This window comes from Mus pahari, chromosome 13 (genome assembly GCF_900095145.1).
Source record: "Mus pahari chromosome 13, PAHARI_EIJ_v1.1, whole genome shotgun sequence".
Taxonomy (NCBI): domain Eukaryota; kingdom Metazoa; phylum Chordata; class Mammalia; order Rodentia; family Muridae; genus Mus; species Mus pahari.
The window spans coordinates 32,098,286-32,122,065 of NC_034602.1; the positions used below are offsets into that span (position 1 = coordinate 32,098,286).

General features: G+C 47.0%; 1 protein-coding gene across 1 annotated transcript in view; it reads right to left on the bottom strand.

Moving 5' to 3' along the window:
* Clnk (cytokine dependent hematopoietic cell linker) overlaps window positions 1–23,780 on the bottom strand; it is a 167,713-nt gene that overhangs the window by 71,122 nt on the left and 72,811 nt on the right. The window contains exons 3-4 of the mRNA XM_021211084.2: window positions 19,701–19,772; window positions 9,179–9,207 (exon numbers count right to left, since the gene is read on the bottom strand). Of these exons, the coding sequence (XP_021066743.2) occupies window positions 9,179–9,207; window positions 19,701–19,772 (101 nt within the window). The remainder of the gene's footprint in view (window positions 1–9,178; window positions 9,208–19,700; window positions 19,773–23,780) is intronic.

A 23,780-nucleotide genomic window follows, 5' to 3' on the forward strand; every position in this document is an offset into this window, starting at 1 on the left:
GCAAAATGGTAGATGCCTTCTGAAGAGTCTGTCCTCTGGATTCCACAAACATGAACACACGTTCGAACACAAGCATGCCCTCCTCACACTGCCCAAACTAGAAAACAAATCAACACATAGACGAAAAAACCAGGAGATGGAAGGAGTCCACAGCCCCTGCCCCTGCAGGCAGGACCAGGCAGCTGAGGAGTGGGCTGGCAGCAGCAGAGAGCTGCATGGCTCCTTTAGAGAGCTCTGACTGTGCTCACCTGCCTCCTCGGGTGCCCGCCACTACTTTGTGGGCGGAGCTCCTGTCCCCAGCTCCAGGCGCACACCCCAACATCCAGAAATCGAGCCACTGTGCTTTTGTTAGACTGTTATAGTTGAGGTTTCTCTCAGCTCCCCAGTTTGGACACATTTACGAAAACGGCTTAGATCGCGCAGCCCACTCAGTACACTGTTCTAAAATTTCCTTCTAGATTATACAAAACCTCCCGAGAACTGCTCACATGGGTGGGGAGTCTGGTTCCTCACAGACTGAATGTTCCTTAGCTGTCTGGTAGTTTTGTGGGCATTAGTCTTGGTTGGAGAATGTAAAGGAAAAAAAAATATTGTTAAGACCTCATCTTTTTATTAGCACACATGGGAGACATCTCCTTCAGGCTTTAAGAAGCGATAAGCGTCTTAGCAACGAGCCCACTTAATCCAATGGCAAGCGTCACTTCTAAGAATGCATGCTCTTCCCTTTTCTTTTGGCTACTAGGGACTTTAGGACACCTTGTGTATGGCCACCCTCCTACTGTCCCCACGGAGCACAGACCCAGTGTTCCTCGGTCTCCCAAATGTACATGTCAAGTCCCCTCTGTGCCTGCCTGTGTCTGACTCACCTGTAACCCATCACACACCCTTAGTTAGCTTCCTGTGCTGAGTATCCATTGCTATCTGATGTCCTTGCTTCCCGGAACTTCCATCATCTTCTGTCTTGGATCATGCAGGCCCCATTAACCTCATCAAATCATTCGGCACTCGATTTCCTCCAGAAAAGAGGCAAGCACCCGATGAACTCCTTGTTCCGAGTTGACACTGGAAGACTGCGGTGTCTTCATGATTCAGATCCTCTAAATGTGCTCCCGCTGGGGCAGAGCTTTAATAGATAATTTGGAGCATGGCCTTAAAGATGTACATCCATGGGCTGGAGAGATGACTCAGCAGTTAAAAGAGCACCGACTACTCTTCCGGTGGTCCTGAGTTCAATTCCCAGCAACCACATGGTGGCTCACAACCATCTGTAATGGGGTCTGATGCCTTCTGGTGTGTGAAGAGAGCAATGATGGTGTACTCATGTGCGTAAAACAAATAAATCAATCTTCAAAAGAGAAAGAAGTATACCCATTTATGTCCCCTTGAGACTGGACGGACAGTCTAGGTCCTCTGAGTTGGCCCTGGAGCCTTGCATCTTGCTCTCCTTTTCACCATATCCAGCTCTCCCTGGGTAATATATTAGTTACACTCTATTGCTGTGGTACACACTGACAAAACACTGCTTGTGGGAGGGAAAGATTTAGTTCATCTTACAGCTCGTAGTCTATGTGAAGGGAAGTCCGAGCAGCACCTCAAGGCAGGACTTGCGGCAGAGGAGTGCTGGCTAGCTGGCTTGCACCAGGCTCATGGTCAGCTGCCTTTCTTAGACCTCCCGAGACCCCTGAACTAGGGGTGGCATAGCCCGCAGTGGGCTGGCCTCTCATACATCAATCATCCATCAAGCAAATGCACTACGGGGTTTGCCGGACAGGCCAGCCTGATGGAGGCATTTTCTCCGCTGTGTTTCTATCTTTCCTGATGACTCTAGTTTGTGTCAAGTTGACAAAAAACTTAACCCTCCAAACAAAACAAAACAAAACAAAACAAACATCCCGAACAGTACAATTCTCTTCTGACTCCAAGTCCAGGTCAGCTCCTCAGAGCTCTGCCTCAGACCGGCCCCGCATTCTCAGCTTCCCTGTTTGTCTCTGTAGTCTAATTTTAGCAAGAACCCTACCACATCTGTCTAGCCAGAACCCCCTTCCGCGTCTCATCACCAATAATATCTAATTGGGGTCCACATCTTTGACCATCTCCCAGGGGACATCTCTTTCCCCTGGCTTGCCTTTAGTAAGAATCCTCTTAGGGCTCTTTTATCTCAAATGTTTCTTCTTAGTGATTTTCCATCATTGCCCCGACCCTGAGCATGGGCTGTAGATCCCCTTTTGTCTTGTTGCTGTTGTGGTATTAATACTGAAGCCACTCCCTCTCTCTCCACTGATCACCTCCTTCGCTGTAATCCCTCTCCTAAGGTAAAGGGTCAGCAATTGCTTCTTTAAAGTTATTTTGAAGGCTGCCGCCCCTCTTCACCCCCACCCTCTCCCTGGACTCCACACAGTAGACTGTTTTCACATCGCTACAGCACCCCATGCTTCTGCATCAGAAACACAGTGCATCTTGTTTGTCTAGAATATCCCCCTCCCTCAGCTTTGCCCATGCCTATAGCCTTTCTGATCCTCAGATCCCCTTTAGCACATCATCTCCCCTGGTGACACCTCTGGCCACCAACCTCAGTTGCTAAGTCAAAGAGCAGAAGTCCTCTCTGCTTCCTCACCCCTCCTCTTTGGATGACCCTGCAGACTCTCCATGCCTCATTTGCCCTCTCAGTGGATGCTCCCATAGGGCATACTTCCTAGCTGTTTATGCACCGGCAGGGCACGGTGTGTGTTGTATCTTCGGGATGCGGTGAGTGAGATAAATGTCCTTAGCTTGCTGGGTCCTGCACATGACAGTTTTGCTTCAGCTAGGGGCAGAGACAGGATAGCAGGCCCCAAGGTCCTGAGGTATCTAGGAAGGCATTGGGTAAAGGTGCATTCACATCAAGTTGGGATGTGAACAACAAAGCTACCTTGTTTTTTTTTTTTTTTTTTATCTCACCCTGACATTTGTAGTCCATCCGTTATAGAAGTGAATCCTGACTAATTAATACATCCTTTTACATTAGCCCATAACACCCAGGAATGAAGCCAGGAGATATATTTCATAGTAACAGATCATGGCGTCTGCCCCTTGATAACACCTATAGCCCAGCTTGTCACAGAGACTGGTGGTTTATGGCAAATGGCACACCACAAGAAGAGTCATGTTGTATATGGCATGTGACCCAGTGGAAATACCCTAGAATGGGGGCCAGTGACAGACTGACAGACTCCCAGGATCTCAAGTACATAGACCTCCATTGACAGATAATCTTGGACTTCACCCTTCCTCTAGCCAGGCCCCAGATCTACACTACAGTGGTTCATTTTCTTTGGAACTCAAGCATTGATGGATCCTGTAGTTTAGACTGCGAGTATCTATGGTTAGAGTGTGTGTGTGTGCACGCACACATGTGTATCTGAGTGTATGTGTTAATGAAATCTTTCTGAGGTGAGGCCTGGTCATTGGACATATGCCCTTGGAAGGGATTTTGGGACCCAGCCCCTTTCCTTTCTCTCTTTGCTTCCTTGCTGACACAAGGCAAGTAGCTTTGGTTCACAATGTGCTCCTGTCCTGAAGGTCCTCACCACAGATCTAGAGCAATAGCGACAACTGACCAAGTACTGAACTCTCTGAAACTAAGAGCCCAAACAAACCTTTCTCCTCTTATGCTAATTGTCTCAGGTACTTTGCCACAGTGGCCAAAAGCTAACATGGTTGGTTTATAGAAGAAAATAACAGAGGAAGGAAGTTGTTTAGTAGTCTTCCACATTGGCTCACAGATGTGAGGGATGCCATGAGGGGAGTTACTCATCACCCACAGGCAGGCCCTGATCAGCTCCAGGAAAGACCTGACTTCTGTGTGCCCCTCAAGGAAAACATCCTTTAACAGAGAGCATATTCCTTTGTAAGTTGTTTTTTAAGAGGGATGTGAAGATGAATTCGTGTGATGTAAGGCCCAGAGGTCTGCAGAGGACAACGACCTCAGCTCCACAGCCATCAACTTCCATGATAGACCTCTTGTGTCCAGAAGCAGAGGCAATGGCAATGAAGGCACATGGCCAACACCTTTCAAGGTTAGATCCCTTGTCCGTGGCGTGTGGTGTATATCAGGTGTTTAAGCAATGAGAAATGAAGGAAAAGAAGGGGGTGGGGATTGACCAAAGGCAGGGCCCTCTGTAAGCCTGAGGAATGGGGTCTACTTTTTGTACAACTTTCCAAGGTGCCATCCTTTCAACCCGAACTTGGAGAACGAATGATGGAGACATTGCTGCCTTTGCATAATGCCAGAATGGTCCGTCGAGTTGGACATAGAGACTCAGATTCCGTTCCCATGTAGACCATCATTGAGGCACAGATATCTGGATCTGCAAGCCTGGTCCACCTTCTAAGTTATCCTGGTTGGTTGCCATGGAGATAGCTACCGGTGAGGATATTATAAGCAGGTTCCCGGACAAGATGTGCTATGTAATAAATAAAATGGGAGGCCTATAGAGTTTTAGAGCTGTCTCTTCCTCAGTAAGCAGGGTTGCTAACAGGTCTCAGACAGGTGCCTTATCTAAAAAAAAAAAAAAAAAAGGTTTCTGTTTTTATTTCTGTTATGAGTCAGGTGATTGGAGAGCAGAGCAAGGCACAGTGTCTTGGGGTTAACTCCAGAGTCACAGACTACTGGTTAGACTTACCCAGCTATGTATTGAAAACCAAAGGCTCAGAGATAGGCTCTGTAAATCTCTCAATGTGCCAGAGCGAAGGCATCTGGGATCTCCCTGGATCTACTTGCCACTTGAGGTCTGCTGGGTTGCTGGCTATGTGGTGCTGTCTGTGGCCACAAGTCCAAGTTCTGGTCACTGGAATTTAGGCAGCGAATCAACTCACACAGCTGCCAGGAGCCTTTCTTAAGTTGTGACTCACTTTCTTCTCTCCCTCTAGCTCTGGGGTGCACAGGCATCCTTATTGTGGGCTCATACGGTTCAGGCCAACACCACTGAAGGAACGCTACGATTGGGAGAATGTTTGCAATCACTAGGGCTCTCAGAAGCAGAGATGCCCACAGGCCTTAGGCAGGTTATTTCTGGATTTGCCTTATGTAAGCAAAGAGAAATTTATAATAATAACTATTTCTCATGGCTGAGCCTCTGCTGAAGTTTTTTTACATGGCTTGCAGCCTTTAATGTTTTAGCTCCTTGGAGATGTGAGCTTTGGAGTTTGCCAGTAACATAGCAGAGCCCCTAACCAAAGAAGGGAGAAAGGCAAAGAAGTTTCCATGGGGGCTAATGAGATGTTTTAGGTTCACATCCTCACCCGTCACTTTCTGACCATATGGGCTCGGGCAAATGCCCTCACTTTCAACCGTGGTTAACTGATGTTACCCTGTGGAAGGGCTCAACCGTATATATCCCACATGGCTGCTGAGATGTCTTAGTCTGTGCTATCAAGGTAGAAATTCACAGCTTCGAGACAGTGTATGATTTCTTGGCTCAGTGCCTACGGACCACGTGCCGTCTTCTGTGTTTGTCTTTTCAAGTTCAGTCCCTCAGCCAGGAGTTTCTCACTCAGCCCAAGCCTGTATAGCCCTGCTGACATTTCATAGAGATTCCTCAAGCCGGCCCCTCCTCGGCAGTGAAGCTCAGGAATTAGTGGCCACTAACTTCTGGCGATCCCTTTGGTAAGGGCAGAAAGACTGAGGTTAAAGTTGTTTGCTGTACAACCCCAAGAGCATTTCGCGGGGCTGAGCTCTTCTCTGCTTCCTTCTTGCCAGCCCATCTAATTTCTCTTGGGCCCAGTTAATCTTATTTATATGTGAGTACAATCAATCTTATAGCTAAAGCTACGAAAGGTTATAAGATGCCTGGCGAGAGAGAGAGAGAGAGAGAGAGAGAGAGAGCTTTTCTGGTTCTCTCAGCTTTATTTGCTCATCTGCAGCCCCTTTGATACCAAGAACTGGCAATTCAGAAATCTCAAGCAGCGAGAGGAAACTCTCGCTGGAATCCGGGGCACAGACCCAATGTTCGCACCAGCAGCCCCTGGAAAGTCACCCCTTTCCCTAAGTTTTCATCTCTTCATCTATAACGCACATTTCTTGGTTGCGTCTGTCAGACTAATGTTTTCTTTCTCTATTATTGTGGCTGTCCCACTAGATCACACATGGGCCAGTGGTAAAGCTGGCTGACTGCTTAGACCGACGAAGGGATGGGTGGGGAGAAGAGGCAGCCCACCTACACTCTTGGGAGCTCTTCAGGAGTCCTGGACTAACCCTGTGGCTGTCTAGACCACCGACAGAAGCTTGGGGGGGGGGGAGACAGTCTAGATACTTGGAGCTTTCTTTACTTTCTTTATCTCAGCAAGTGGTTCCCTAAAGCACATTCTACAACTTCCTGCACCGGAGTTAACCCTGTCAGAAGTGATGCTTCCTTGGATTCATCAAAGGCCAGCCAAAGGGTGGGCTCTTGACTGTGGATTCTTCTGATGTGTTTGAATTTTGAAGGCAACTCCACAAACTGTGTTTTGTGCTTCCAGGAATGTGGCGAGAGCCTCACTCCGGCTCAACTATCTTCTTGATTTATTCCTATCCACTAGTGTTCTGAAGTCTTGGGAGAATAGGGTTAATAGCCTGCTCATTTAGCAGTTGCTGCAATGCATAGAATTGGCCAGCAGGGGGCACTAGAGGCCCACATATTTTGTACCTGCTGGTTTGTCTCCCAGTCTTAAAAAATCCTTATTACTTTTTCTTTTTAAAGTAGGGGGGATATGAACCTTTAACACTGGTTACCTTAGAAAACTAGAAGAAAAAACTCCAAATGTTTCTCCCAAAAGAAATTTCTCGTATCTTTAATAGAATCAAAAATATCTTACCTTTCCTCAACCCCAAGCCTATAGAGACTTAAGACAGAGGGACACACTTTCCAAATAAGTTAGTCACTTGTCCACAATTTCATTCCTTAGGCACCGGAAGGAGATAACTCACAAGTTCATCTTGTTGGACAATGTAGCACCATGCATGACTTGAGGGGCAGCTACATTGACCCATCATTCACATCCCACAATGTGTCTGTCCTTGGAGGACTTCGTTAACATTCAGTTTTTGAGACATTGTTTCTACTATATAAAAATGGATGTTTCTGTGGAAGGAATTATAAGATGCAGACATTCAAAATAGAAGCAGTGTTACTTCACTGAAACAACTGATACAAATGTTTGATTGCAGACATCCTTACACGAGATAAACAGATACAAATGGAGGGATACATACAGACACCCACACTGACAACCACAGACAGACAGACAGACACACACAGACAGACACACAGAGATACATACTTACAGATACACACAGATACATAGATATAGACACAACATAGCAGTGTGTATCTTAACATATTGTGAACATCCTGTGAGACACACACACACACACACACACACACACACACACACACACACACACACAGAGCTACTCTTCACCGTGTGCATCAGTATACCTGTTCACACCGTGCACACTGTTTTCTTGCCTGTTCCTTTACGAACAAGCTGTCAACAATTTCATGGGCACAAATGGGCTTCCCCCACTTAAGGCTGCAAAGCACCGGCTCTCATGGATGACCTACTATGTTTTTATCGAAAACATAAAGAAAACATAGGGGAAACATAGGGAAAAATGCAAGCACCATAAAAAAACCTAGGGGTGTGTGGCTGTCTTGAGATGGCCATTCTCCTGTGTCAGCCTTCATGTGTGTCCTTAGTTACTTAAGTCTGTTAAAGTGTTTCAGACAGAGTGGTCTGTGATAGTACCTATGTCTGGGCAGGCCATTTTTTTTAAATCTCTGTTGATTTCTTAAAAGTCTTCTTTCTTTTCTTTATGTTTCTATACAGCTAGCTACACTGACATGGATTCCAAGTTATCAGCTCATGTATCCAATAAACAGCTTTAGTGCTCTGGACAAAGCCCCTTCCAATGTCCTAGTCTCCTCCAGGATTCCTGTGGATGATGGGAGAGGATGAAGGGTGTTGAAAAGATTGTATACTTGAGACCAAAGACTCCAGAACAGTTTGAGGGCATCCACCTCAGGGCACTCAGACCTGGAGGGGAACGCACCAGTGCAGACGGAGGGAAGGAGGCAGGAGCTGAGGATCGTCCCCTGGTTAGCCTCTCACTTCACTTTGGGACTGCACCTTGGCTTTTGTGCTACTCTGTTGCAGTCCCGTGTTGGGTGCAGGGTGCATGCTGCAAGCTGCCCTGCAAGGCATCTCTCCACACCAGGTACAGAGCTCTCTAAGATTCTTCCATTCCCTTGACATTTCTTCTAGCCCACTGTTCCATTTCTCTCTTATTTCAAGCCTCACATCTAAGTCCCAATTTTCTAGTGGAGTTCTATGGGATTTCCTATTTTTCTATTGCACTCATTTTGGGGGGTGGGGGAGAAACCTGTCATAGAGAGTTTAGTTGACTGGGTTCTAGTGAGTAGCTCAGATCTGCACCTATTTCACAGAGGAATGAACTTGGGCTCAGAAAGCAGCCCTCTGCTCAAGGATGCTCAACTAATGAGTGAGCACGGGGATCCCCGCACATCTGCAGATTTGTGGGCCTGACAGACCAGTTGTGCTCTGGGGCAGCCGGAGGGAAAGGCTGCAAGAAGTTGGTGTATGTTACCGGGTGCCATTCTCGTCAGTGGAAACACGGCCATCTGAGATGAGTGCGTTTTCTGAAAGCTAGGCTCATGTGTTTACCTGGCCTGTCGTCCAGAACTACACTGGAGTGATGCTCCAGATGTCTGAGGCTAGACCACAGGGAGTCTGTAGCTTCTGTCCTGGCCCCTTGAGTTGCTGTTCTTGGGGCTTTCCTTCTTGGGATGCAAACTCTGCCACCGATGTGTTACAAGTTAAACCCAGCTCAAGGGCTCTAGCCTTCTGGTTGTCAATGTCCAAGTACCAGTCACCTTAGTGAAGGACATCCCCTAGCTGTTCTAGTCTTCTCCATAGAGGCTCAGACATCAGGGCTGAGCAGAGAGAGAGAGGGAGAGAGAGAGAGAGAGAGAGAGAGAGAGAGAGAGAGAAGAAGAGAGAGAGAGAGAGAGAGGGAGCGCGAAAGAGCCACTGCTCCTTCACATGTACATCAAAGAAAGAAAATCAGAAAAGGATAGATAGGAAAGCCCAATGGGCTAGACTGTCATCGCATCACTTTGAGGACACAGGACGCATGACTCACCTCTGGCACTGCTGAGGCTTGGCCATGACCTAGGAAAGACAACAAACATGAACGTTGGCTACTGAATCCATCATGGGCTCCAAAAGAATGCGTGCTAGACAGACACATGCCACGGTTAACTCTGTGCAAATTGGGCGAGTGTGTTCAGGCATGGGTGTCCACACTTGTACAGCTGTACTTATGTATGGATGTGTACACATGTGTGAGCATGTATGTAGAGGTCAAAGGACAGCTCAGCTTGTCCCTTGGTGGGCTTTGACATTTGGAGACAGGATCTGTCGCTGGGTTGGAGCTTACCAGGTAGGCCAGACTGTGGCCAATGAGCCCCAGGGACCATCTCATTCCTATCTCCCCAGTGCTGGAGTATAGTCACGCACTACTGCTTCCCGCTTGTTAAAAACCATTTATTTATTTATTTATTTATTTATTTATTTATTTATGTGGGTTAGAACTCAGGTCCCTACCCTTGCAAGGTAAGCACTTTATCCTCTGAGCAATCACTCACCCAGCCCCGGGTCTGTGTAATACAAGCATGAAAGAAGACCTTCATGTTTATATTACTGTAGGCTTGAGGTAACATTTTATTAGAGATGGTATAGAAAATAGAAGACATATGTAAGAAAAAAAATCATTAAAAAAAAAAGAAGAAAAAAATCAATACCGTGTTCCTATGTGTATGTGTCTGTGAGAAGGATACATACATACTTTAAAAATCAAAACAATGTATGAATGTGTAAGTGTGTGTACATGTGTACATGTGTGCATGCGTGTGTGTGTGTGTGTGTGTGTGTGTGTGTGTGTGTGTGTGTGCCATGGCACATATGTAGGGATCAGAGGACAACTCTTTGGCCTTGGTTATCTACTTCCACTCTACCAACACAAGGTACCTCATTTCTCTGCTTCCTGCCCTAGGATGGCCTGTCCTACAAGCTGCCAGGCAATACCCCTGCCTCCACCTCTCATCTCCCCTTAGTAGGGCTGCGATTACAGATGCCGGTCACAGACCTAGGCTTTTTGGGTGGGTTTCGGGCACGGAACTCAAGGCGTCAGGATCGCATCAGTGCTTGTATGCACACGCTAAGACACACAGGTGTTTAGATGTCTTCATATGAGTGTGAAGGGTGCCCTGTGACATTCTATTTATTATGCAGTGTTATTGAAAAACACATTTGTTGGCTACTGTGGCACTTTTGGAGAGGATTTAGGCTCTTGCTAATTGTATCGTAAACAAGATTGCAAAACCCATCCATATTCTCGCATTTCAGTCTCATCTCTGAGCATCTCGGCGGGCAGGCAGTAATCCAGTCCAAAGAAAGCGCCAGAGTGGGGGCATTCTCAGTCCCTGGTTGCACATTCCTCAGATGCTTTCTGGATGGCTTTGTATTGATTTGTATTAACTTATGTTTTTTACCCATTGAACATGAAGTGGCTGCCCGCTGTGTCTCACCACCAGGATCCAATCCCACTTTACCTAACTGACACTTGATCCTCATCGCTCCAATTTCGTTTCTGTGATGGCTACCACGTTTGAACAATTACACGCCTCTGCTCTTTGGTAAGTCACTTGGGCACGTCTTTGCTCATTTTCTGATGACAAGTTCTTGGCATAGCCACAAACGTCACCCTTGGACAGCGTTCCCTTGGGTGTAACTTTTCCCTAGATTTGGCTTCTGGCCGGAAAAACCCCAGGGCAATGGAAAGCTCTAAGGGCTGCTGCTTCCGTGAGCTGACTTGTTTGCGTCTTTAATAACCGCTGGCCCTCCCTGCACACCTTTCCTCTGAGGCGCTCTAAGTGCGTCACAGCTGCAATTAATTGAGCATCGCAACACACGTTGCGTGTAAATATTTATGAGGCCTATCTGTGGCTGGGATGTTGGGCACACCAGAGTTAAGCAATGAAGCATTAGTAACCAGGAGACCAGAGTTCGGGAGTCCAGATACTGCCTGTTCTGATACTGCCCCTTCCCTAACTTCATCTTCCAAATGACCTTGGGGAGCCGATGCCCTTCCAAACAAGAAACAGGGCACAGGGATGCACAAATAGTCCAATTCAGGCAGTCGCTGAGAGGCAAGGAAATTGCTTTAAGCTCTGCTGCTACTCTAGCCTGGCTGTCTCCCTCCCCAAGCCTGTGGGATGTGCCCGGTCTCATGGGGGAGCCACCATGCATCTGCAGCCCAGAGCCCTGTGGCTAGCAGTTGGTGCCTTTTCAAGTTTGCTGGGCTTCAGCAGAAACTATCAGTAAGTTACCTAGTGAGACGAAAACTCTGCAAGTGTGGCCTGTGAACACACTCCCGTCCACCCCAGATACATGACCTCTCCCCCGACCTTCACCCCCATCTCCCACCGGAGATCCTGGCATCCAGATATGTAACTTATGACATGTGCGATAGAAGGGGTTTCTATGACCGTGGCCAGTGAGTTCATTATGAATGGAGCAAATATCCAAGGGCCTGACTCCAGGCTGGGATTCTAAAGTGGGCCAGATGCAGGTAAGAACTTCTGTGCCAAAGGCAGAGTCCTCTGCAGGTCCCAGGGAGGACTCTCCACACCAGTGCCTTCTGCCTTTGGCCTCCCCAGGATGTGAGAATGGAACGCTAGGCAGGAGAGCTGAGACCCGAGCCACGGTAGTGTGCTTTCTCTCCCTGGACTCTGGGATGAGGACTTTTAGTACACAAGTGGAACAAAAGATGACCCAAAAAAACCACATTGATCATCTGTCTGACTGTCTGTCTGTCTGGGCACTGAGCTGGCCCCAATGTTTTGAGCAGAGGTTAACACACTTATATTTATCTTCTCAATTTCTTCCCCCCCACAATGCAATTTTGTTTTTGTTTTTAGTTTAGATTTATGGATTGATCATTTAATAGATTTTTTTTTTTTTTTGAGACAAGGTCTCTCTACGGCCCATTTGGCCTTGCTTTGAACTCCCCATCTCCTGTTTCAGCACCCCCAAGGGCTGGCATTACTGATCTGTAACAGCCCAGTCCCCACTTTTACTTTTGACTCCCAGAAAGCCATAGGTGTCACTCCCCAGATGCTGTGACGAGGAGCCTAGCTCTATCCAGCATCTCAGTTCTGATGACACAGAACGGAAGGGTGGCTGCCCAGGGCGGGAGGAGGATGGAGCATCTGAGGCTACAGCATTTTGGTTTTTACAAGAAAATAGGTCTTAGGAGTGGCTTAGTAGCTGCAGCATGTGCATAATTAACGGAACTGTGTGCACAGCTCGAATGTTTGAGAGCTGATCTCATGTTATGGGTTTTGATGCCATACCAAGTAATAGTCATACACAGAGATGGGAGAACATGTTTGGTGGCAGTAGATACCAGTTTCTGCCATAGGTTTTAAGCCAATGAGATCTCTATCTTCCACTCAGCAGATGTAAGTAAAACTTAACCCACCTAGAGTGGCAAGACAAATTCCTGCCCGAGTCAGGTTTCCACCCTGAGTTCCTTGTTATTCCCAAGCCTAGAGCAGCGACACAGCTTGCAGAGGGTTGTGCATCTGGAAGCTTCCTCCCCATTGCCAAGGCTGTCTGAAAGAGGCTGATCTGCTTCACTTTGGGTGGGGCTCCATAGATAGTCCGGTATTCATATGTCATGTCCTCGGGGGATTCTGCACCCTAGGGGCTCTCTGTGCGTCAATGCAAGCGTGTGAATTAGCAGAGGAAGTCTCAGCGAAACAGGGAAGGGGCTGTTATTCCAGCAGAGCCTGCCGCTCTGATCCTGAGAGCTGGGGAAAAAAATGGGTTGGGGGTGGGGAGACTGGCACTACTGCCCGAGATGGAAGAAGGCTGGGCATGGTGGGTCTGTCTGGATGGAGTGTGGACATCATCCTGACACTAGCAGCTGCCGAGCTCTCTGGAAAGGCTCCCGTGTTAATGCTCTTTGCAGCCTGACAGCCGACGGTGACGAATGAAAAGACGCTGCTCCCTGCCTTCGTGGGGATTTGATATGCTCTGCCTGGGCTCCGGAGAGGGCAGCATGTTAGCAAGCTGCCCCTTGCCAGGGAATCACAAGATGTATTCTGGCTTCCTTTTGTCAACAGCATCAATAACATAGCCATGTGCAAATGGACCACAGTTGGAAAGAGCACGAGACTGGCAGCATCCTCTGCCCTCACTCTCTAGCTACAGGCTCCCCTTCACATCTGGGCCTGAAGGAAGTGGGGTTTTCCCTTCCTCTGTACTTCTGTGTGTGTGGCAGGCAACTTCACATACTATAGGATGATCAAGATCTGCCCTCGCACGTCTGTGGTTTTTCTGATATGAAAGCTTATTACAAATCAATTTTAAACCTGGAATTATTTTTAATTTTTAATTCTTTTAAATAATTGAATGCATTTAATGAGCTTTAATTTTTAAAGAATACTAAAACAAACACTCCCCTCCCCCACCACTCCTGCTGCCTGGCACACTGGGTGTGAGGACGCTGACAGTGTACTCCTATCCACGGGAACACGGGTGTGCTATCTGGGTCCCGCAGAGATGGGACTGAGCCATGTCTCCAGGGTTGAACTCCTGGAATAGAGACTAATAACTCGATGCCCCCTGGAATTTGGTAGCAAACCCCAAGGGAAGCAATTCACGTGATCTTACATCATCAGCCTTTTTCATCACCCACGCTTCCAAGCACTACTGGTTCTAAGTCTACATCTTATTTTACTGCTCTTCACAAAATTGGAAGGTTACTCCGGAATAAAATTCTGTAGCTTTTGAAAGACAGCTGATGTGGTTAGAAGGTACTAAACTCGTTTTAAATATGAAGAGAAGTGAAAGGGGACACAATTTCTGAGTTCAGTCCTTTCCCCACCCCCTCTTAATTTGAATGTCTGCATTGGGAACTGAGCATGTTGCAAAAAGATGAACTCACACAGACTGCCCTGAGGATCAGTGTCGTTGTCTCCCCCCTCAGACTCTCATAGAACACGTGTGTCAAATGGTGAATTAGAGATGTTAGCAACTCGTTTCATTTTGCAGGTGGGTGGCCTCGAGATGATTGATTCCCGCAGGAGCCAAAGGTGCTGTGCTCCACCCCCAGACTGGTGAACCCAGTGTAGAGGAGGAAGCTCTCACTGGAGAGCTATGGGCCTAAGGTTTGGACACACACAAAATACTCAGAGGGTGGAGAACCTGGAGGACTCTGTTAGCAGGCTGGTGTGACTGGAGGTGCAGCGCAGAGTTTGGCGTGGCAAAGATGTGCAAAACTGTGTCTCAGTAAGGTAATCTAGGAACACACAGAGTGATTGGAAAGGGGCCAGCTGGGGTTTCCAATGGTCTTGGGGGATGGGGGAAGGGCATAACGGATGGATGCAAGAGCCTTTCTTATTTCCCAAGGGACCACAAAAATCTCCTGTATTTCCTGGATGTACATACTACCCTTGTTTGACTGAATTCAACCATACAACTGGTACAGAGCCCATCTTGAACTCTCAGACTAACTATAGTGGTCCCTAAAAGTAGATGGGCACCTCATCTGGGGCCTGGAGCTTGGTCCCTAAGCATAGGCATATTGGTGAATGAGCAGGACTGAGTAGATGGGTGAGAGAATGCAGGCCATGCACACATGCTAAAGGAGGCATGGATCTGAGGCATCCCATGAGGATGTAGGCTTGGAAATGGTTTGCAGGCCATGTCCTATCACAACGAGGCTAATAGATTATCCAAACATAGTAGTAGTCTTCTACACCAATTCCCTTGGGGTGGGGAAGGTCTACATTTTCACAATAGTGGAGACTGGGGAGGGTCTTCCATCCCATGGTACTTGGAAACTAGTGAAATGTATTCAAGGCCAAATTGTATCAGCTTTCTATTTGATAAGTGAACAAATGGTCCTGCTGTTTCTTAAAACTTCCATGATGAGTTTCTAGAATCTTCCTCTTTCGGACATACCAACTATACACATCTGTGGCTATTTTGCTACATGTGTATTCTACACATTTGAAGTCCAGAATTCTACACAATTTTATCTGGTTAATTTCTGTGAACACTGTTTGGGGCAAATGGCTGGAGAAGTCCTCACATATGGTACCACCCATATCTCCCCGAGCTTTCCCTTACCCCAGTAACCATCTGGACCACCCGTCTTCTAGCTCTTGTGCAACTTCTTGCTAAGTTAGAAAGCTACATGCGATTATTTGCACGCTACTTGTATTGATGAACTTCTGAGGACAGGCAGCGTGTTCTTGAGTGTCACGGTCCTCTTCACGTAAGCAGAGAATACTTCTGACAAAGCTCAAAACTGACGACGGAGCTGGTCACCTGGATGGGTGCTACCATAGGCAAGTCAGACAGCAGGATGGCTTGCCACGCCCATTTTAGTTGGGACCCTTCCGGTGGACTGAAGAATTGGAAATCCTCTTCACCTCGTTTTGATCTTCTCTGCTTGGTCCCTGCCTTACATTCCCAATCCCCTCTTTCCTTGTCCCCAGATTAGAGTTCTCTCTGCCGTCCACGTCAATGTATCCAGTGTACACTTGATACTGAAAAGGGCTCTGGGCACAGTGATGTGTCCAATAACCTGGGTTTTTAGCACTACAACGCTGCCATGACTTGACTTTCTCCTTACATTTCCTTGGTCCCTTTCATCAGAGGCTTATCCTAGCACCTACTACTAAGAGCTTGTTGTGCGGCTCAGACAAAAGGTGACAGACACCCCAGGGGATGCTTGCATCCGCAGAGAGTGTATTGGGTCACTTGGAAGCTCAGCCTATCTTCTGTATAATGGAGTGGATACAGTCAATGACCCTTGTCAGTGCTGTGAAGTCCCAGAGCGGCTGTGTTTGGCAAGACAAAAACCTGAGTCTGGAAGAGCAGCCAGGCAACAGTGCTAGCCAACTCCCGTTCTTACATGTCTCAGAGGCCTAGCAATGGGTGTCCTTGACTCCTAAGGGTGAGGACCGCCCTTTCAGGGTACCGAGATGTTACAGCCATCTGCCACTTGTTCCCTGGAGAACAGGCTTGGAGCGGGAAAGAGAAATTGCTTTGTGGAAAGCAAAGGCGGAGATCAGAGTGTTGGGTCTGCTACTTGCTGGAGTCTGGATTTGGCTAGACCTTCAGTTGACCAAAAGATCCTTTTTTTCCCTGGGTCCCTACAGGGCCAGCTTCTCTGCTGCCATGTGCAGGACGTATAGCCTTACAAGAGTGATATCTTTCTGTTTTTGCATCCCCAACCCTCCCACCCCAGCACAGATCAAGCATCTTCTTGGCCAGAGCTGTGTTTTGTTCATTCCTTAAGGAGGCCCATGTAAGGGTCAGAAATGATTGTAGTAGGAGAGACCCTGATACCATGGTCCTTCATGATAGCCTCGTCGTTTCATCCATTTGATGCCATTTGATGCCATTCAGCCAGAATGGAAGCATAGGGACAAGACCAGAAGCCTCTCACCTGGGCTCTAAGGCTGGAGCAGTAAAACTGAGGTTCCCCAACCTGAGTGTGCATCTGAGTCACAGGAGGGCTGGTGTAAACCCAGGGGACTGTCCCTCAATGCTTGCACTTCTCACAGGATCTCAGAGTCTGAGAAACTACCTTTCTGAGTTCCAGTGCACGTTAAGATTGCTGGTGCCAGGCTCAGCCTCTAGAGACATCACTGCAGGAGACATTGCCCTGATCATAGATGTGATGCAATAACCAGGCGTGTGATACCCTTATTCCTCTTGGATGGGGTTTTGCCACAGGAGTAGATTAGTGATGCTTAGGAACAGAAAACCAAGCACACTTGCCATTGGTGTCTGCAAGGCATTGGTTCCTCAGCTTCATGGATTCCAGAGTCCATGGGTATCGAATCTCTTTTTAATAAATACTTTGATATTTGTGTTTATCTAACCGTATGCATTACTCCATCTAGACTTTAGGCCTCTCTAGATTACTCACAATTACTAATACACTATAGGCATGGTGTGAACATCTGATAGGCAGCAGGACTTAGGGAATGAGGAAGAGAAAACACTGCACATGCTCACTGCAGAGTGTTTCTGACCTACGGCTGGTTGAATCCCTAACTGGGGAGTCACGGAGAAGATCAGCTGTGTGCTGATCGTTAGGGTCCAGTAGTGATAATGGCTTTGAAGTTCAGTTCTGAATTCAAATCTAGCTATCCCGACTTACGATTTCCATGATGATGACCACAGCGGGCTACATCCTTACACTGACTTCTATACTTATAAATAGGGATACAGATAGCTGATTCAGATCGAACTTGTGAATGTTGAATTTACACACTCCTTTTACGGTGTGTGGAGCATGCCAGGGCCGGATACTGACCGAGGGTGATCCCAGCTGGAAAGCTTTTGCTGAAGTGTTTCAGTCTCTATGTTCATGGGAAATGGCACACAAGAGAAACGGTGGTTGTCAACGGAGCCAGGCAAACTCCTCGAAGGGTTGCAAGACTCTCTGATCTTAGTGTTGTACGTAGATTATGGATGTGGGGATGGTCTGCACAGCCTGGGCCATATGACCCCTGTGTGCCCTAGCACTAAGCTTAGCAACACACTTTACCAAGAACTCAGTGGACATTTGAATTTGGGAGGAGGATGGAGACTTAATATCCGTGCTTAACAATATGAAGGCAGCAAGACTTGAGCTCAGGGTTTTCTATCTTAGTGACAGTGATGGCTCTGAGGTTTATCGCAATCATGTCACAACTAGCTGGGTAGCCTCAGAGAGAATTTTTAGTCTCTTTTCACCTTTAAATGGGAGACTGACAATCTGATTGGCAGGGTTCAGAGCTACTTAATAAGCTCTTAAGTTGCAACCTAGCACATATTGAGTAGGCACGGACTATTACTTATTGAGAATCTACTATTGTCCAGGCACTACAGAGACCATTGGTTCACTTTCCAAATATCACACTGTCTGGAGTGCAGGGGACTCAGCTATAGAGGAGAATCAACCCTTCCCAAATACCATTACTGAAGTTCACAGCTGGAGATAGCTCCTGGAAGCCACACCATCAGTTAGCAGGTTGGCTGAAATTTTGGCTTAGGCCCAGGGGATGCAGTGTGCAGGGTGACACTGCCCGTCATCGGCATCCTCCCTCCTCTGATGCTCAATGCCAATGATTGTCATTTTATATGGGAAATGAACACGTTGGTTTAATAGATACTAAAGTAAGAGAGTGGACCGAAATATGTCGTTTTCAGACATTTTAATTTGATTTATACATCTCAAAAACTAATTTATATTCATATAATGCTTTCATTATAAAATATGCAGTGGTAGAGAGATTTGTGTGAATATGGGAATTTTAAAAAAATTGGTTTATAAATGGCCTGGAACAGGTTGCAGAAGCACCATCAGTTGCTCTTTTTAATATATCTTGAGCATGCTATGACACATCCTGAAATAATTTGCTTCTGGGGGGAAAAAAAACCACTACTCTCCTCTCTGTCTTTTCCCCCTAAAATGTAACTGTAAATATTACTTTGATGTATGTAATTGCTTCAACCCTCTCTCTCTCTCTCTCTCGGAAGGAAGGCTTCTAACCCTTCCATTTCCCATCTCTTGCTTTTGTCAAGAAATAAGAAAAACAGATTTAAAATGCATTATTCAAATGTGTGTAATGTAAACATTAAAGAAGTCTGAGTGCAGCTACAACTTTCCCTTTTCTTAAAATGTTTGTGAAAAATCACTTGTCTGTTCTGTCTGGAGGGCATTCATCCACTCTGAAGAGGGTACCTTCTGACAGGGTACCTTAGGATGGCCGAGCTAAGGCAGAGTGACACATAGTAGGACCTGGAGAATGCATGGATTGACTTGAACTAGATGAGAGATGCCAGAATGCAAAGACCTTGGGCTGCAGCTGGAAAGAGAGGCTCTCCCTGGAAGACACTGATGAGTGACAGGTTCCGAGCACCAGGTTTGAGTGTTAGCATACACAGCCCGTTATCCCAGTCATTCGGGGGGCAAGGGACACCATGGCTCCGGGGGCTCAGAGGGAGAGGGATAGATGATCCCTAAGGTGTCTCTCCTGGGCTGTTTAGAGACTTGGGTGGACTGTAGAAGAAGCCCCGGCCAGCAAAGCTATGGAGTCCAGGGCCTCTCAGGCAAGGCATGTATCTACACACTAGCTGGCTCTCCAGCCCACCTCAAGTCTCTTCTTCGACTTTGTGAAGTAATCCAATGAGGATAACATTGTTTTTGGGTATATGAGTCTGTGTATGTGTGTGTGAGTCTCTGTGTGTCTGTGTGTATGAATCTGTGTGTGAGTCTCTTCTGTGTGTGTGAGTGTGTGTGTGTGTGTGTGTGTGTATGTATATGTGAGTCTCTGTGTGGGTCTACCTGTGTATTATCTGTGTATAAATCTATATGTATCTGTATGTGAGTCTCTGAGAGCCTACATATGTGTGAGTCTACATATGTGTGAGTTTCTCTTTGTGTGTTATGTATATTGAATGTGTGTGTATGTGTGTGTGTGTGTGTGTGTGTACGTACACGTGTGTATTTCTGTACGTGACGGTCAGCTTTACCTGTCACAGATTTAAGACTTTCACTCCTCTGATAATAAATAAATAAACATCCTGACCTATTTTTCAGCAGAGAGACGTTCTGGAATCTCAGATCACCGAATCCTTCTTTCGTTGTCCTTTTATTGCCCCTGGGATGAGAGAAAATGGATTATAGCTTGGGAAACAGCAAAGAGCTGGAGGAAAAAATTAATGAAGTGCATTCATTCATAGAAACAGCCCCCCCAGTTGGATTTGAGTAATTAAAGCCTCACACATCTTTCTGGCGTTCTCTTTGCATCTCCACTGGGGCTAAAAACACGTTTAGAGAAACTTAATTACTTGCAATTGTGTTTTGGGGCACCGTTTTACCGGGCAGGGCTAAGATGGAGGCAATGCCTAGGTCAAGGTAAAGGTGAGGCTGTCTCTCCTCCTTCAGTGCTTCACTCAGTTGTCTTTAGGCTTGGCAAGTTCCTCTGCCTCCTTTATCAAGGGAAAAGCGGGGAATGCTATGTCGCTGACAGGAGGCCGTTAAGCTACTGTGAGGACAGTGACTTGAGCCAGGCACAAGTCTAGCTGTTTTACTGCATCAGCTGAATTGAGAAGTCTAGCAAGCATCATCCCACGTAGAAAGGCAGACTATTTAGCAAGCACAGCTCCGATCCAAGTAATATTTAGGCACTCTGCTAAGGCATTTTCTACAAAGAGATTAAATGGTTTTAAATTGAGTTAATTTGTTAAAATTCATTAAATACATTTACTATCATGAGCCATCATTGTTATGCATCTTAGCCCATCTAATTAGTCCGGTTCCACATATGCTCTTCTCTTTGCAGACATTGCCTGGGCTTTATCAAATGCTTGCTGGGGGGGGGGTTCCTTCCCTGCACAATTGCCCCCTGACAACTAGTTAGTTAGCTGACTTAACTTCACAACCCTCATGCTCTCCCCGCGTGGCTTAACCTTATGCCTTTGTCCTTGAACATCCTCTATTCCCTGCCACATGAAGCCCTGTCTGTGACAGGCCTTGTCTTTTCTCTTCAGCTTCTGCTTCCACGTCAATTCCACTTGCTTCTGTCAGGCACCCTGTCACCATCCTGACCTTTCAGGCTACCTCCCTCATGGCTCCTAGCTGAGTTTTTATTTCATACTTCTATTTACTTGTTTACTAGCCCCCCCCATCTCTCTCTCTCTGTCTCTGTATATGTGTATATGTGTGTGTCTACATGAGCACTCTGCATGCTTGCCCATACATGTATATGTGGTGGACAGAGGTGGACATCAGTGTGTGTGTGTGTGTGTGTGTGTGTGTGTGTGATGCACATAGGATGTACTTGGAGGTCAGAGGACAACTTGGGGAGTTGATTTCCCCCCCCATTTCCCCCCTCTACTCCACCACCCTCCCACGCACACATACATGGCTTCTGGGAATGTCATATTTGGCATCAAAAGCCTGCACCCGCTAAGTTCTCTTGCCAGTCACACCAAGGGTTTTTTGTGGGCGCCTGTGTCGGGGGCAGGGTCTCTCATGGATTGTGGAGCTCACCATTTCCACTATATTGATGGGCCACTGAGTCGCCATTATCAAGCTGTCTCTGCCCCTCCCAATGCTAGGATTACAGGCATGTACAGCCACTCTCTGCTTTTACATGGCTTCTGGGTATCCAAAGTCTTATGCAGCCAACCCTTTGCCCACTGAGCCGTTTCCCCAGCCCCTCACCTGTGTTTTAATGTCTGACAACACCATTGAGCTTTATCTTGACCACTGCAGAGACCTGAAGGCTTGTCTTCCTGGGTCTGGGTTTATACCTGACCTACAGCCAGCCCATGTGGACTTGTGGGAATGCATACAGGACTTTGGCCTTCGAAGACAAACCTCGGGATCATCTGAGGTTCCCTCCCTATTTAGAATTTCATGACACAACACCGATACACAGGATACAACATGATAAGTACACTGAGCAGGAATAGCAGGGATTGTCGCTGGGGAACGTGACCCATTAGAAACTGACTGTGCTACTTCATGATTTCAGTTACATGTTGCATTTTCCCCCCTTTAATTAAAAATTATCGAATGATTGTATTATCCCTTGTAGCTTTTTATTTTATTATTCTGTTTCCTTCTGAGTAAAACTGATTCATAAATCTAGTTTACACATTGAAGTTTCCTCCAAGTTCTGAACATGAATGACTACATCTTTCTTTTAGCGTACTTCGATAGACCCAGGTCTTCATCCTTGGGAGACTCCATTGTGCATGGCTTAACTTCTAAATGAGCATCCCAGGCAGTGAGCCTGGGCGTGTCCTCCATCCCCTCCACTCACTGCCATCTTGCTCACTTGTTTCTGGATCCAAACACGCAGCTCCCAAATGGCCTTTCAATGCCAGACCTTCCTTTTCACTCCTGTAAGCCAGTCTCCATCTTAACTCTGCTTTTCATGTCTCTAGCTTGGCCTTAAGTGTGTCTGCCCTCTCATCTTTTTTTTCCTCGCCTCCTGGCCTCCAACCCACCTTCAGAATCACTGCAAGAATTATCTTTCTACATCTCAAAACGCCATCAAATACCCCTCATACCTTAAAATTCCTCCCCAGATCACTGTTCCTGTTGGACAAAAATCTAAATATTCAACCACAATAGTCAAGATTCTTGGCCCAAAGTCTTTAAAGTCATCACTATCACAGTGTTCTCCAGCTGTCCTCCGTGCTAGGTCAGACGCTGTGGCCTCTGAGCTGTCTCTTCTCATACTTGGACAGGCTAGATCAGATCAGTCTCTATGTCCTCTGTATCTGGAAATACTCGCCAATCTTCCAGCTCAAGTTCAAATACATCTTCCCCATGAACTCCTCCAATTATTGTTTCCTCTCTGAGTTCCTTCAGCACTTCTATGTTGCCATTAGCTTGTCTGTAAATTCATTCATTCATTCATTCATTCATTCATTCATTCACTCACTCACTCACTCACTCACTCATTCATTCATTCACTCACTCATTCATTCACATAGCAAATAGCCGTTGAATTCTATCTATCCAAGGCAGTAGCCAAAGAAGACAGCAGGAACATGTGCACGAAGCTTCTATTACAGTTGGGGAGCAGGCCCTAACTGACTAAAGAGTCTTAGCAGAGCATGTGCCCAGGGGTGCTCACTTTCTCTCTGAGTAGATCCTATGCTGGGTGTTTCTCCTAGAGCACAGGCTGAGTTGCCCCCACCTGCTCTCAGAAATGCTCGACTGATAACTAATATCTTCGCAGATAAAACAGATAAACCATCTGCCAGGGTTCACATGCAACCGTGAATTGTTTTGCTGCACAGGGTCTTCTGTGTCTCTGTGACTGGGGGGACTCTGATTAGTCCTTGCACTGAGCAAGTTGCCCTGTTTCATCCCTCCTCTGGGTCATGGGCATCAATTCTGAGTTTTGACAGTACTCCCCACACAGTTCTCAGCGGTTTTCAGTGGGCATATTTCCTTCTTAGCTTTGCACAAAGGTCAGGAAACAGCAAATGGAGGGTGGGGAGATTTGGTTGCAAGCAAGCAGTAAGTGCTTGTCTTGCCCTAGGGTCAACGTGCTGTGGAGGAGGCCAGGGCGAGTGACTGATACTGCTCAGGACAGCCTAGGCTAAAAGCTGAGAGAAACCCCAAAGGAAAGGGCTGAAAGAGGGAGAAGGGTCTGCAGAAGCGACACAGCTTCTGGGAAAGATCCTGTTTCTGGCTCAGTCATCTGGCACCTTTCCCACCCGAGGAGGGGTGTCTGCCTGGGAGGGGTCTCAAGGCCTGAGCCAATAGGAGAGCCATCTTTGCTCCAATACGCTTAGGCTTCAGTCTGCACTAGCGAGAGTGTGGACCTCAGAAGCTACACAGCTTTGGGACAGACAGAAGCAACCTAACTTCTGGGACAGACTCTGTTTCAGGCTCCAGAAATTTGGGCACCTTTCTTGTCAGAGAAGGTGGCCACCTGTGAGGGCTGTGTCTGCCACAGCGGGTGAGAGAGTCATATTGTGTCCAGGGTCCCTCAGTGGCTAGTCTGTTCAGGTGAGTGAATAAACTGCAGAGGCAACACATCTTCTGGGACAGGCCCTGTTTTGGGCCTACATCTTCAGCCAGGAGGCAGATCTGAACGCCAGGCCTCTGTGCACCTTCCCTGATAGAGGAGAGCTTCCCT